Source organism: Sinohyriopsis cumingii, chromosome 1 (assembly GCF_028554795.1).
Source record: "Sinohyriopsis cumingii isolate HCF-2022 chromosome 1, ASM2855479v2, whole genome shotgun sequence".
NCBI lineage: Eukaryota > Metazoa > Mollusca > Bivalvia > Unionida > Unionidae > Sinohyriopsis > Sinohyriopsis cumingii.
Window position 1 is genome coordinate 165,501,556 of NC_142961.1, and position 16,322 is coordinate 165,517,877.

The 16,322-nt window shown below is 33.9% G+C and overlaps 1 protein-coding gene across 1 annotated transcript in view; it reads right to left on the reverse strand.

The window, feature by feature from the left end:
- The window catches only part of LOC149808313 (fibrocystin-L-like), a 171,334-nt gene that overhangs the window by 70,507 nt on the left and 84,505 nt on the right, over positions 1-16,322 (reverse strand). Inside the window, exons 24-32 of the mRNA XM_089966857.1 lie at positions 15,435-15,679; positions 14,620-14,805; positions 11,759-11,935; positions 8,429-9,712; positions 7,708-7,899; positions 6,703-6,861; positions 4,136-4,304; positions 3,521-3,680; positions 2,299-2,458 (exon numbers count right to left, since the gene is read on the reverse strand). Coding sequence (XP_089822983.1) covers positions 2,299-2,458; positions 3,521-3,680; positions 4,136-4,304; positions 6,703-6,861; positions 7,708-7,899; positions 8,429-9,712; positions 11,759-11,935; positions 14,620-14,805; positions 15,435-15,679 — 2,732 coding nt within the window. The remainder of the gene's footprint in view (positions 1-2,298; positions 2,459-3,520; positions 3,681-4,135; positions 4,305-6,702; positions 6,862-7,707; positions 7,900-8,428; positions 9,713-11,758; positions 11,936-14,619; positions 14,806-15,434; positions 15,680-16,322) is intronic.

Here is a 16,322-nt window from a genome sequence, read left to right on the forward strand (position 1 = left end):
AAGAAATTATTCCTTCATTGGCAATTTGCAGTTATTATACAATACACTCACTGTTTAAAAAAAGTGAGCATGTCACATGGTCAACTTGTTTTAGTCTGATACTCATTCAACTCCATTAAAAAAAATTATAAGAGAGAAGCCAGTAGGGATAACATTACATTTTTTTCTGACGACTGGATGTCATGCTGAACTGAGTTGAAGAATTATCATAGTGGCAAAACCTAACATCCAAGGAACACAAAGCAGCAGGAATATTGGATTCCTCACCTCACTGCCACCATGTTGGACCAAATGTTTAAGTGCTGAATTTAGAAATCAACAAATATTTATGAGACTTTTATAAGTAAACAACATTAAGTGGCCTTTCACAAAGGTTAAATCTGACCATTTTTGCACATGCCTATTGATTGCTGACCATGTAAGAGGAGTTGCCATCCAAGAGAGGTAATCATGAACACAAACTCATCAGTACCATGCAATTTGACCACATAAAGCAGATAGCCACTCAAGAGGGGGACCACTGTAAAAATTCATTATCCCAACCCACGGGAAAATGTGGATTTTACCTCAGTTAATTTGTTGTTCAGATAATAAATTTATACAGATAAATAAAACACGAATTGGGTACACACTTCATTGGTCCTTATGTTTGAGAAATCAGAAGAAATGGTGTCCATATATTCAATATCTTGATCTTAATGTCAAGGGTAAAACTGGCACAAATTCCTGAGAAACAAACTAGACACCAAAAAATATTTAAAAATTATATTTAAAGATTAAAAAATGGTGAATTAACTATTACCATATGTTATATATATTTTATTTAATTATATCTGATCTAATATATATTTATTTAAATTTAATTGTCAGTTGTAAAAAAATTTTATTTTTCATTACATGCTGATGTAATGTAAATTTATTCACTGGAGATGATATTTTTGCCAGAAAATAGTTTGACCTTGACTCTTTTAGTAAACACCAGGTGTTGATCTAGATCCTGACCTTTATTTAAAATTAGTAGCAATTTTGTAGATAAGTTTTTATTTTTAAAATGATTGGTTGTTGTTGAGATCATGATGAGACTATGTGTTTGAGATGTAAACATTTTTTAAAATTTTTATTTCTGAGAGTAAAATGATTGGTTTTCGTCAGAGCCACACTGGCTGTACATGATTTTTAACAAGTAAATAATTTCTATGAGGTTCTGGAACATGATTACATGACCCTCTTTTTGCATTTTAGAATATGAATAAACCTTAGTTTTTGAGAGATATTCTCAGTGTGTTAGTTGGGCTCTTACACTGGAAGTTGTATGTTTTGCTGTTTTAAATTATTTCAAATTACTTTGATTCAAAAGGATTAATTCTTTTTTCCTGGAAAATATGTGTGCTCATATGAAATTCCTGAACAAAGACAGCTCTTATAAAAATTTATTCGGATTTCGAAAACTGGAGTGATATTTCTTGTTTCTACAAGGAACTGGAGACTTCAACACTACAGATTACAGCATACATCATCGTCTTCCGTCTTGGATTTTTTGTTGGGATTCAAACTTGAAATCATTAAAACATTTTGTTATTAGGACTTCAAAAATTTTATTCGTGGATTATTCTTAGATTATTTTTGGATCTGAATCTTACAAATGTATGTTCATATTTTTCATTTTTACAGAATGTTTCCAGGAAAATAAATTATATTTATTTTCAAAGCTTGTTGTTTTCACTCTTTCTTGTGTTACTGTTTATTCGAGCCAAAACATAAGATAAGTCATATTTATTAGATAAGCTGATACTTGATAAACCCATGCCTAAGTTTTTACAAAATTTCATCAAATATATACAATTTTTATCTTTGTCTGACAACAAGCCACCCCCCCACCAACATTTTAAAACATTTATTAAGCAAGCCCCTTGGTCATATTAGGGGAGAAATAATGTATCAATGGGTTACCAATTTTCAAAGATTCTTTTGGGTTGGTACAAACATCAATTAAAAAACAGCAAAGACCAATTGAAAAATAATCATTTTGGGAACAGTAAGATTCTTTTCTGCAATCAAGAATTCATCACCGATGAAAAGCAATTTTCTTTTTGATAACCCTGAAAATCTCATAACCACCAAAAGAAATAATTTAAAATCCACAATTTATAGTGTATCGGTGGAAAATGGAGATTTTTATGTGAACAGTATAATTATCAATCTGAAATCAAATATACAAAAGATAAAATACATGATACTTTTTTAAAACATGATGGAAACAACAACACTAATTGTCTTCACCAGAGGGAAGAAAATTACCTTGTATGAGTAACATGCTCAAAACTGGAGTATCAGTGTCTAACAGAATGGTCTGCCCTTTGGGAATGATGACCATCTCTCCAGCAGCAGGTAGGGGACCACCACCCCAGGTGAAGGGAGAAGACCAGCGATCCACATAGTAAAATGTCTGCGACTCGTTCTGGCATTAAAAATACATGTATATACACTGAAACCTAACACCTGTTCATCTGAAACATATTTAAGGACTATCATGTGATTGAATTTAATGATGACTTAGGAGTCTATTGGCTACCATTCTATGTCCATGAACACATGTCGATAGGTTCATAAAGAATCAAACTGGTCCTAAGCAGATTCCTCTGGGAAGGCAGAAAATTGGCTTTTATCAACACAGGCAGCTGCTTAATGGGCAGTTTTATCCTTAGGCTAATATAAATTGTACACAAGGGACCTTGAAACATTGACTATTCAAAGGTGATTGCTCCAAACATGTGACCAAAACAGTTTTGACTGTGTAAGCCATTTGTATACTGGAATCAGCACCTTTTTTCTCCCTTGAGTATCCTTTATAGCCATCTTTAACTATAACTATGCAAGTACATCACAGGATGCAAGAATAAGAACTGAGTGTAATTATATCTAATTATTCATAATATATATATATATATATATATATATATATATATATATATATATATATATATGCCTGAAGACAATATACACACAATGGAAAGCAACTGCAGCATTATCCATCATAAAGGAATGGAAACTGTGTCCCTAAACCTGTATTCAAATTTATAAAATTCTTCAACTTATTGATTTTGTTATTATTATAAATAAAAAATTCATCCCGAATAAAAACTGACACATTATGTGAAAGAAATACATTACAATATCAGATGTCTCAATTAAACTTTTAAACTTTTGAAGGAATAAAACTTATGTTGTCTTTTCTTTTCAAAATTGTTCATTGAAATCACACAAAGATAAAAATTCAGCTTGTGTGTTACCTGAAATGATGAAAAAAGTGTGAACATCTAATTTATTTTGATCATCAAAGACATAAGGTAACAGAAACTGAACATCTTTTGTTATCCAATTTTTTGTTTTTAACAACATGAAAAACATTTAATCTCTAATTATAAACATTTTATTCTTTAAGTACAGACATCATAAAAACTTTTTTTTTATTTGAAAAAATGAGTATCATTACCATTGGTCTGAATAAACAATAATTTACCTGTAGTTCTGCAATACCATTTCCTGAAACCTCAACTCTGACTTTAGTTTTGATAGATCCAGAGTGCGCACTAGTTACACAGACTATCACAGTGTTTGTCACAGATAATACATTACAGGTGCTACCATCTATTGTAACACTAACTGCTCCAGCTGTGGTGCTGTTAATGAAATTGCAAGAATAAATTACTTTGAACAGAAAATTTAAATTTGGACAAGTGTATAGAACACATGTAAGTTATTGAACAGTCACTAAAACTAAAACTTCTATTTTAGGGACTAAAAGATTATATTATTTGTTTTTGCACAATCATCTTTTGTTAAGTCATACCTGTATATTTGAAATAGTAACCTATCTTAATGTAATTGTAGTGAACTTATTAAACATTAAGGTAATCATTTGCAACTAGTTTGTGAATACATATATATACAGAAGAAAAATTCAACCTTTATCTTTATTCTGGTAGCAATGTATCTGTTAAAGTTTTTTTCTGTTTTCTTACATTTACATTTACCAAATGTTGGCAAACATAAATGCATTGAATCAATCCTTTGTTAACACTCAAAATAACATTGTCTACATAAGAACATTAGGCAGTAAAAAATGTGTACTAACCCAAATCCAGAGCCACTGATTGTGACAGTGGTGCCACCTGCTGTACCACCACGAGCAGGACTGACTGTTATTATTGATGGTGTAAGGCTTGTATCATATGTATAGCCATTGCTCAGTGTGACCACCAGATTGTTTGCAGATGCCACCACATTACAGGACTGTGTTCCAACTACAAGAAATGAAATAAGAAAAGGTGTTGAAAACACTTTTCAAACAATGGGCCCGCCTAGTTCATATAATTTTAGAGTTGACCATTTCAGTAAACATGTTTATGTACAATTTTGACATTGTGACCTAGATCAAATATCTCCCAAACTTTATATCAGTTTTGATTTTACCTATTTTATTATATTCCAATACAAATCTGTTCTAAAGATAATGACATAATTAATAGTTAGTCTCTTACTCATAATTAGTCATCCAAAAAGTTAATGATATAAACCTCTTTATAAAATTTTATAAAAAATTGGATGAGAAATAAAATTCTAGCTTTGGACAGGTAACAAGCTCAGCCAATCAGATGCAAGGTTTCTCATAAATACATCCTACATAGGAAGTTTAATAAAAATCAGATTCAAAATATGGCCTGAAGAATGGTAATAGGTTCAGTCAATCTGGTGTAGAATCACCTCATTAATATGCAAGGTTTCTCATTAATATATCATATATTGGAAGTTTAATCAAATTCAGATTAAAAATATGGCCTGAAGAATGTTAACAGATTCAGAATCACATCATTAACATGCATGAAGCAGTACTATCAGAGAGCCCTTATTCCACGTTTGATCAAAATTGGATCAGAATTGCAGCTTCTAGAATGGTCAAGGCTCAGTTAATTAGATGCATGATCACATCATTAAAATGTATGCATTTTGCTCTTTATCAAAACTGTCCAAGATCCTAAAGATATAAGAATATATTCCAAGTCTTATCACAACTGGATCAGAAATCTGGTTGCTAGAGTGGTCACATGGTCAGCCAATTCAATGCAAGATAACCTCATTATAATATATAGATCTCACTCATTTCCAAACCCATCTAAAATCTTGCTAACAGAATCCCATATTTCAAGACTGATCAAAATCAGACCAGAAATATGGCTTTCAGTGGGATAACAAGATCTGTCAATCAGACAACCTAACTAGTATATGCGAATTTTGATCAATTTTGGAAAAATCTGAGATCCTAATGATACATAAATATGCTCCAAATCTGATCAAATTCTAATCAGAAACACGACCTCCAAATGGGTCACAAGCTCAGAAAATTAGCTGCATGATCATCTAATTTGTATCAGTGGATGTGTTTTATTGTCAAATTTATCTGTGAGCTTAATGATTTAAGCATATATTCCAATTTTTTCTCAAAATCAGACCTGAAATACAGTTACCAGAGTAGTAACAAACCAAGCCCCAATCTGATGCATGATTACCAAATTAGAATGTGTTGATCTTTTTCATTATCAAAATCACTGAAGAACTTAATAATATAAGCATCTATTCCAAGTTTTATCAAAACTAGATCAGAAATATGGCCTCTGCAGTGGTAACAAGGTTAATAAATCAGATGCAAAATCAACACATTAATATGCATGGCTCTTGCTCTAACATTATCAAACTAATCTGAGACTTTAAAACTATAAATACATATTCCAAGTGTGAATGAAATCAGATCAGAAATATGAATCCAAAAGTGATAACAAGCAACAGTTGACAGATGGATGCTTGATTCATTACACACATCAGATGGATGAAGACTGTTTCATGACCCACTTAATGGATGAGGCATGATTCATGACACACTGGACAGATGAGGCATGATTCATGACACATCTGATAGATGATACATGACACTTTGGTATCAGAGTATCTTGCAGTGACTGCAGAAAAATCTTCACAAAAAAAAAAGAAGATCGATCTCATCATAAACTGAATAGAAATAAACATTATAGAACTAAGTTTCTGTAAATCAAAGTAAAAATTCATAAGAGTTTACTACTTATTTCTTTATTTATACCTCTCTTTAAATAATATTTCTCTTTGTATCCAAAATCTGTCTATGAGACAATGTTTTTTTCTTCAGAACCCGGATGCTACAACTTAAGTCACGATAATACTAGTCACATGACCTCACAAGTAGCTATACTGGCTGCACTGGAGACAAAGGGGTATATAAACCTCACACTGACATAACAAAGTGATCAGTTGAACAATCAAATCAACCCTTATTATTCCCTCTGATGAGTTACAGTAATAATGAAACCAGTCAGGGACAGGGGGTTCGCCTCCACATCCAAACAGTCATTATTTTCCCAAAGTTTAAATACTTGAATAACAAAACCATGATAAATATCTTTCCTAAAATGTAAACTTCTTTACTAAATCTTAAATCCAATTCATACAGTCTTGAACAAAGAGCATGTCTGAGTAGAAAGGTAATCCTATTTATGATCTTAGCTCAAAGACTGCAACATTTGTTCACATGTCACCACAATTGTTTTATAAACCAGGTTTCCTATTTAACAGGTTTAACTGTAGTATGATGTTAAATATTCAAATATGACTCACCTGTAATGGAGGCTTCAGGTGTGGAACAAATAAAACTAGTGGAGGAAAGTGCAGCAGTGCTAACTGCATCACAGACATTTCCACAGATAGTGACAGATGTTGCTTTATGATCAAACCCTTTTCCAGAGATGGTGACTGTCTGCCCTCCAGCAATACCACCTGTTGAAATACACATATATATGCACCAAAACTACAAAAAAAAAATACGTGAAAGATACTTTCTTGTGGTACTTTGAAATTGCAAGTTACAGATAAGATTGACAAAAATGTCATTCATAAAAACACATATGATATAAATTTCTGTTATCTTATATCAGTATAAATGAGTAATTAATTAGAGAAAATGGTGGATTTATTCAAAGCAGCATCTTTCAGTCATGATATGTGGACTTCTTTTATTTCTGGGAAAAGTTTCATTTAAACAAGAATTCAGTGTAATAAACTTTCACCTGTGAATCATGCTAAAACACATACAGAATAACTTTATAATAAACATAAACATAGAAATACTTTTTTGTTGTTGATGCAGCTGTCTTTGATATTAAATGGTTACAAAGTCCATTGTCTCATTATAAGCTACACCAGGAAAAAAATACCATCATTTAGACTACACAGTATGTTATACAGTACACTATATAGAGCTTAGCTTAAGACAGTCCAACTGTTCTTCAAAATAAACTGCAATTCTTCTCCTAAACAGCATTACCCAGGACCTGTGACAATTATTTTACCCTCTCTCCACTCATACATACATCTGTAAGAGCCCTTACCCTTCCCCAAGAATCCACATAATCAAACATATAAAACCATACTGCACATCTATTGATGATTCCCAATTATAATCCCAAAGTTCTTTCTCTTTACCAGCATAGGAGGCTCTTTGTCACATTACATATGTAGGGATGCACATCAGAATGGGTTGGATTACATAATGTCCACTCTTTCAACAACTATAAGCTTGTGCAGAATTACAAAATAACCATTACCAAGGGTAACAATCCTTACCTATACTGGGGCTGATACTAGTGATAGACAGCTGGTAGCTAAACTCCACATTTCTGTTAGATGACCCTTTTCCTGCCACTGCCACCACCACTGGGTATCTTCCTGATCCATGGGCACCCAATGTGCACATGATGGATGTAGGGGTGGAGGATGATACACTGCAGGCAGAGCCATTAATATTAACCATCACACCTGAAATGTTTCAAGAATATAAAAACCAGCCAAATAAGGCTCTTTGTCAATCTCGAGTTTCCATGTTATAAAATGTGTAAATGCCATGGGGAGAGAAAGAACACTTATGAAATCACTAACAGATACAAAATAACTTTACTGTATATAAAATACTGTGTAGCTGCTATAATTAACTTTACTGTATATAAAAGACTGTGTAGCTGCTATAATTAACTTTACTGTATATAAAAAAACTGCACATCTGCTATAATTAACCTTAGCATCATATGGAAACAAATCTTATTCCCTCTTTTAACATGGTTAAAACAGCAGTTATTAACATACGCGATGGAAAGTTTAAAACTGAAATGGACCTGTGAAGAATTCAAATTCGTCCATCTTATCCATTCAAGTGTAACATTTTCTTAACTGAACAAAATAACTACATGTATTAACATGTTTTATATGTAAATTATGATCTCTATGACTAATGAAAGCATCCATACCAAAGTCTATTTTGATTTAATGCAGAGAAAGACAAAGAACTTACCTGAGGCAGCAAAATTAGATCCTGTGATGGTAAGTGTATCACCGCTCACACCTTCAACTGGGATGATCGATGTAATGGTGGGCGAAGCATTAGTTGTATATACAAAACTCTGAGAGGGATAGGACTGGCCTTTTGATGTCACCATTACTGTCACAGTGGCAGCAGCATGGGCTGCTGTTACACAGATGATCTGAGTTAGTGCAACAGATATAATTGTGCACATTGTGCCATCCAACCGTACAACAGTGTTACTGACTACAAAGCCATTCCCACTGATGGTCAACATTGTTCCTCCATATATGCTACCCTGGGAAGGAGAGATACCAGTGATTACAGCACTGCTAAAGACCTGTACTAAACCCAAAGCTTTCCCCAAATCACTGACCCTCACAATTACAATATTTACTCCCACAGGTGCACTGGTAAATAAGCAAGTGAGTCTTGTGTCAGCTGCTGTAGTCACAATGCATGGTTCTCCACCAATAGTAACTACCACAAAAGCAGGGTCAGTTCCAAACCTTGTGCCAGTAATAGTAAGAGTTGTGGGTCCAGTCACTGTTGTTGGTGACACAGAAGATAAAGTTGGGGTTCGGTCAGTGGCATAGGCATATTGGCATATATTTGTTGCTGTCTGACATACAGCAGTCAGATGTTGGGAGTTGATGGAAACCTGGACAACCAGACTTTGGTTACCTTCAAACCCAGACTGTGTCTCACAAAATATTTCACTGTATGACATATAAATAATTTCACATGCATATCCACCAATTGTTACTAAAACTGCATCCACATCATTTCCAAATCCTGACCCTTGTATAGTCACTGATGTGCCACCTGCTGTAGAGCCCCAGCTGGGGTTAATGTCTGTGATGACAGGTAAAAGACCAAAAGTACGATCATGTGCACTGCCAATGGTCACAAGTGCATACCCTCGGTTAGCTACACGCAGGTTGACTTCTTGTTGTATTGCAACTGCCGGTTCACCAGATGCAACTATTTTGCAGCTGATAATGTTCCCTGCTGAAGCAGACACTGCACAAACATCCAATCCAAAACTAACTTCATTTTGGCAGTTTATTGAGGCAAATCCACTACCTTGGATGACGATTGTGGTTTCTGTGGTGCCATTATTATGGCTAAGAGATTCAATCACAGGAGTGCTGCATGTGTAGAAAGAAAACCAGAACCTGCTTAAGTCATTGCTAGTGGGAAAAATATCAGTGCAGCCTGATACCTGTGTGTTATCTGGTGCACAGGAACTGGAATCCACTGGATTGCTCACCCCTACAAATAAATGGGAAAACATCAAGGTTAAGTAGATTTAATTTCTATCCTGATCATATTAATTAACTCTTTACCTTCTGCTAACGCATATATGCAACCATAAAAATAGCCTTGTAACCCCAGAGATGCATATACAAGCTGCTAATAATACTCTCTCTGTCCTGGCTGGCTCATACATGCGTTTCTGGCCAAGGGTTGGGAAACCACAGATACGCATATACAGGTTTCATATTAAAGCTTGGTGTTGGATGAAATCACAAACATCCGTTCTCTTTTATAATATTTAGCCAATGAAATTTAGCCATTTTGAGTTGGTTTTCGTAGCACCACCTTTGGGGAAAACCCCCCTATTATATACTACATTCATTTCTGTGAATGACAATTACGTCAGATCACGTGGTCGCTGTTTATGCACTGGTCGATATCTGCTATTTAAAGTAACTGGGTTGTAATCTCCACTCTCCAAAATGGCGGTCGCAGATTTCATTCAGTACTTAACGAAGTTTTCACGATCAGAATCACAACTATGAAAGATTCAATAACTTAGGTAAAGGCTCTGATATTGATGTAGGCAGCAATCAGTTTTTCTAAATTATCAAATTCAGATGACTTAATGATGTAGACACAGACGAAAAACATGTAAATTTCGAGTATGGGAAATGGCAGCTACGGTTGGTCACATGGCCTCACTGACATGATGGTGAACAAGTTCTCTCAAGATTTTAAAGCACATAAAAAATTCTTCCGTGAGAAATAATTACACAGCTATAACAATCGGACGTTACTCTTAAATTTTTCCACATATAATAGATGTGTACCAAAAATGTAAAATGGTAAAAATTGCTGTTAAACGTAACATAGCCTATATTGCTTCACAGTTCACAGGCAGGATTTCATTCAGTACTTATGAAGGTTTCACGATTAGAATCACAACTATGAAAGATTCAATAACTTAGGTAAACGCTCTGATATTGATGTAGGCAGCAATTAGTTTTTATAAATTATCAAATTCACATGACTTAGTGATGTAGACGCAGACGAAAAACATGTAAATTTCGAGTATGGGAAATGGCAGCTACGTTTGGTCATGTGGCCTCAATGACATGATGGTGAACAAGTTCTCTCAAGATTTTAAAGCACATAAAAAATTCTTCTGTGAAAAATAATTACACAGCTATAATAAATTTATGGACGTTACTCTTAAATTTTTCCACATATAATAGATGTGTATCAAAAAATGTAAAATGGTTAAAATTGCTGTTAAACGTAACATACACTACACTGTTTAACAGTTCACAGGCAGACCTATGCGTGTGGTGTCGACTAGATAACAGGTATTCTATTTATAGCGCGCTGCACTTTGTCACTATGCTCTATGAGGTAAAGGGTTAATGCTGAGTGCCTAGTGAGGCAGCTGTTAGTACCATTGTTATAAGCCCTTGGTATGACTCAGTTGTTAGTACCATTGTTATAAGCCCTTGGTATGACTCAGTTGGGGTTCAAACCCACAACCTCCTGCATCCGAGGTGGATGCTCCAACCACTAGGCCACAAGAGCAGTATGTTAAATAAATATAATGAATAAATATGTTCAACTGTGTAAGTTGGTTTCAATTTTTCAACCACTTTGTACTCTTTCGACTATTTCAAGAGAAGTGATATACAGCACCTATTAATATAAAATAATTTTATTTTTACCCCAAATATTGTTTTCATTAGTATAATTAATACAGAACACTTCATCTTTAAAAGCATCTGATTAATGTACATGAGGAAATCTTCACATTGTTATTTAACATATTTCCAAATTCATGGTTATGTAACATTTTCCAGGTTTAATTTTTTACTTTGATATTTCTGATATGTAAATTTTCATTAGGTAAAATTTCATGAATTTGTAAGCAGTGACAAAAACAGTGAAAATAAAATCACAAATTTGTTTTCCCCATAATATGCATTTCAACTGTAACATGATTTGAAGAAACAATATCTTTGAATTTAGCAAGAAAGTTTGATTTCAGTTTAACTAAACAGTGTCTTTTCTTACCTGCACCTATATTGTAATTAGCAGTTTTACCAGCAACCCTTACAACAACCTCTCCCACATGAGAAGTCTTGTTGTTTACTATCACAACACCTCTGTAGCTAATAGCTTTATTAAGGTCTACATATCCACTCCAGTAATAGTATGTTCCTGGTAAAGTGAAACGGAACTTGTAACTACCTGTAAAAGAAATAAAATATGCAATCACACTTTCATGCATACATCAAGCACCAATTAAAAAAAAGCTTATGAGTGTACTTAGAACCTTGTAAAGATAAGCTTTTCAAAACAATGAATCTTTTATAATGAAGATGAAATAATGAGACACTATTTTAAGTGTTAAGTGTAACCAAACACATCTAAATATGTAAAGAATAAAAAGATTACATATTCCCAATTAATAATATTTTGTCTGAGCATCATTTATTCTATTAGCAGCCTTTATTTTCTCATTTTTCAATGACAAAGTTCATATGAGTGCTGGCTGCCAAAGACAGTCAGTAATGGAGTGGGTAAATTCATTTACATATATCACCAAATGACCATAATTCATGCCCAAAAATGGCAAAACATTCTCATTCTTAAATTGTGATACCTGATTGGTCAAAATCAAATTCCTGACCAATCAGATGTCAGAGTTTTGTGCTGAATCTGAACTGAGTGAGTGTATGATTTGGATTCTTAATTTAGCTTTATCAATTTTTCAGTCTTATCTCTAAAATACCTGCAGTGTAGCAGTTTATAGGGATGTCTAGCACTGTGGCATCATGCTGCATACATGATGTCCCACCCAGTCACATTATCCTGACACCAGGCCGATCAGTCCTAACACTAACCTCTTAATGCTGAGCACCTAGCGAGGCAGCTGTCAGTACCATTTATATAAGTCTTTGGCATGACTCTGCATGGGTTTGAACCCATGATCTCCCATATCCATGACAAATGCTCTAACTGCTAGGCCACAGGTGTCATTTTAAGGCTAATTAGTCCATGTTCATCTGGCGTAAGAATACATGAGAAAACATCTCTGCAATGGAGTGTGTGTGGAAAATACATTTAAGAGCAAGACTGCATGTGAAATAGAAATGACACTTTGACTTTCTGTATATTTTCTTTTTTTTCTTCAGAAAAAGAACATTAGACTCAAAGATAACCTTTTACCTCATGTAAGCACTTTTGGACACCTCTACTCCATTTGCATACAAGCGCCTTTGGATGCCTCTACACGATTTGCATACACACACCTTTTGACACCTCTACCTGATTTGCATACAAGCGCCTTTTGATGCCTGCTGTAAACATTAGCCATTTTAAACAGGTTTTCATAGTGCCACCTACTGGGAAAACACCCTATTAGATACTACATTCATTTCTGTGAATGACCATTATGTCAGATCATGTGGTCACTGTTTATGCTCTGGTCAAAATCTGCTATTTAAAGTAACTTGGTTGTATTCTCCACTCTCCAAATTGGAGGTTGCGGATTTTGTTCAGTACTTACGAAGTTTTCACGATTAGAATCACAACTATGAAAGCTTCAATAACTTAGGTAAAGGCTCTGATATTGATGTAGGCAGCAATTAGTTTTTATAAATTATCAAATTCAGATGACTTAGTGATGAAGACATGGACAAAAAACTTTTAAATTTCGAGTATGAGAAATGGCAGCTATGGTTGGTCACGTGGCTTCACTGACTTGATGGTGAGTGAGTTCTCTCAAGATTTTAAAGCACATAGAAAATTCTTCCATGGAAAATAATTACACAGCTATAACGATCGGACTTTACTCTTAAATTTTTCTATACATAATAGATGTATACCAAAAATGTAAAAAGGTTAAAATTGCTGTTAAACGTAACATACACTACATTGCTTAACAGTTAACAGGCAGGTCTATGTGTATGGAGTCAAATCGGTAACAGGTGTTCTATTTATAGTGCACTGCACTGGGTAACTTTATTACATGTGTATTGAAGGGCTAAAAAGCCATATACTCTATGAGGTATGGAGTCAAATCGGTAACAGGTGTTCTATTTATAGTGCACTGCACTGGGTAACTTTATTACATGTGTATTGAAGGGCTAAAAAGCCATATACTCTATGAGGTAAAGAGTTAATACAGTAAAATCTGTTTTAGCATACACCTAAGTTATGGAAAAGTTCAATCCATAATCAAAAGGTGTCCACTAATTTAAGACTACAAGGGCATTCATTGACAAGAGACCTCTTTTTTTTTGTCATGCCCACCTTTTATTTACCTATAAATTAAAAACTTTAACACTTAGCTAAGCCTAACGTGTGGACAGATAGATTCTAGAGTGATCACCCAATCCTGCTTCCAAAAAGATCAACTTTACAATAAAAATGATACTATGAATATCTGTTTATTATGAGCTGCAGTCCATAAAAAATCAGCTGTTTGTTAGGACAGTTTTCTCCATAATCTGAAATTTATGCTATATCTAACTATTTTAAAAAAATCACTTTTCCCACTGATCTGATTGATTACTGATGAAATGTACTTTACAATTGTAAATCATCATTAACATCAGATTCAGAAAAAAATGTGTCAAATTATAAATCAATACATATCAGTATCATAATTTTTTGTCAGTTCAGTCAATTCAGCATATCTGCTACATTTATTGCAACCTAATTAATGACTTAATGTAAAAAAATTACAGATTTTATCTTTAAATTTTGTCACCAATTTAGTTATCTCACAAAACTGCAAACATTTATGTTTCAATTTGAGAAAATTTTTCAATCTACATAACTCAATGCTATCAACACAAAAATGTAAACTTAATGCCAATCTGAACTCAATATAAATATTTCTGACACAAACAAATCTTAACACATACCATCTTTACTTTGAATGGAGCTGCCAAACCCATTTTCCATGTTGACAGAAGCACTAGCACTGACAGTTTGATAGACAGAGTGGCTGATGCCATTAACAAAAGTTGGGGTGCTCCATGTCCAATGCACAATGTCTCCAGTCTTGACCTCTACATAGTTTGGATTAAAGGCATAGCCTTCTCCAAAGTCTGCAAAGAATGATATTTTTAACTGCAGGATGATTCCTTACTTAGTAAATGAACATTATGAACTAATGATAAGATTAAATTCATTAAGTGAGCAGTCTGTTTTTTCTTGAGAAAAGGGCACATGTCACTCACCATTTGGGATCCTTTCATTTGTTTTGAAGAATTGCTGCTTTATATTGCAAATCTGTTTTTCAAGTTTTGAAACATGCAAGAATGATTGAAAAATTAGTTTCATTGATTGGTAAGTCAAGTCAAACTGCCAACAACAAAGATCCTCATCTGCCATGGCATAATGTGCCTGCAGATCAGGGTCCATATTGTTTCTTTTACTGATTACTTCTAATAAACTGCACAAAATGATGTTGGAGAGTAGGTTTTAAAACAAACATTTTCTTTCATAAAGCATAGCACCAAAACAATATTACTGAACTAAGTTAAAATGTCACTGAGCTAGGCTGGTTACAAAAAGTGTGAACAGATGGACAAAGGGATATAAAGATGGAATAGGTGTTATAGGACTACTACAACTTAATATTGGCCCATTTAAAACTGGGTTCAAGAGAGAAATCAATTGTGAACAGAAAACTTTTAAATTTATTGACTCCCTCTGACGAGGAAGTAGTACTGACCTGGATCAGTTCCCTGGTTGGTAACTTGAAAAACTGTTGCAGTGTCCTCAATCTGGCAGATCACCTCAGTTGGGTAAGTTACTTTTACATCACACACATAGCCACCAACTGTTATTTCCACATCTGAAGAATCTGTGCCAAACCCACTTCCTGTTACAGTGATTTTGGTCCCTCCCTGTACTGAACCCATGATCGGATGGACATTTGTCACTTCCAGCTGCACATCTACTGTTGGTACAGCACCACTACGAAAGAGCAAATATCAGTGTTTTGATATGGCATATGACAAGTTATTTATGTGGACTTTGTGGAAAGCTTGATTATGCTTGCTAATTAAACACCTCTGTCATGGACCATTATAAAATATTGCTGTCAGATGTGTCCTATATGGTGATCAACATGATTGACTTTCAATTTATATCAAACAACAAATAAATCAATCTGTTGAGGAATTTTTTATACATTTAAGTTTAGATTTTAAGCATTCTGATTTAGTAAACTAGAAATGAGCACATTTAAGATGACATCATTTGAATTGCTGTTTAATCATATACAGATGTATAGTTGGTCTCAGTACAATAATAATAATTATAACAATAATAATTATAATAATTATAATTATAATAACCTTTTGCAAAGAATAAGCCCATTTGTTCAAGAAACTAATCTTCCCTGCATCTTTGTAAAATTTCATGCATGTAATGTACAATTTCTTACAAGCTGAAATGTTGTTAGGCAACAAATCTATTAATCTAGATAACTGACCAACTACTATTACAAAAACATGTACAATGCACTACAGGGGAGTCCATTATTTTGTATTTATATAAAGAGTAGTAGTGAACATGTATTCAGGGGATAAACTAATTATGCAATACTTAACGTGAT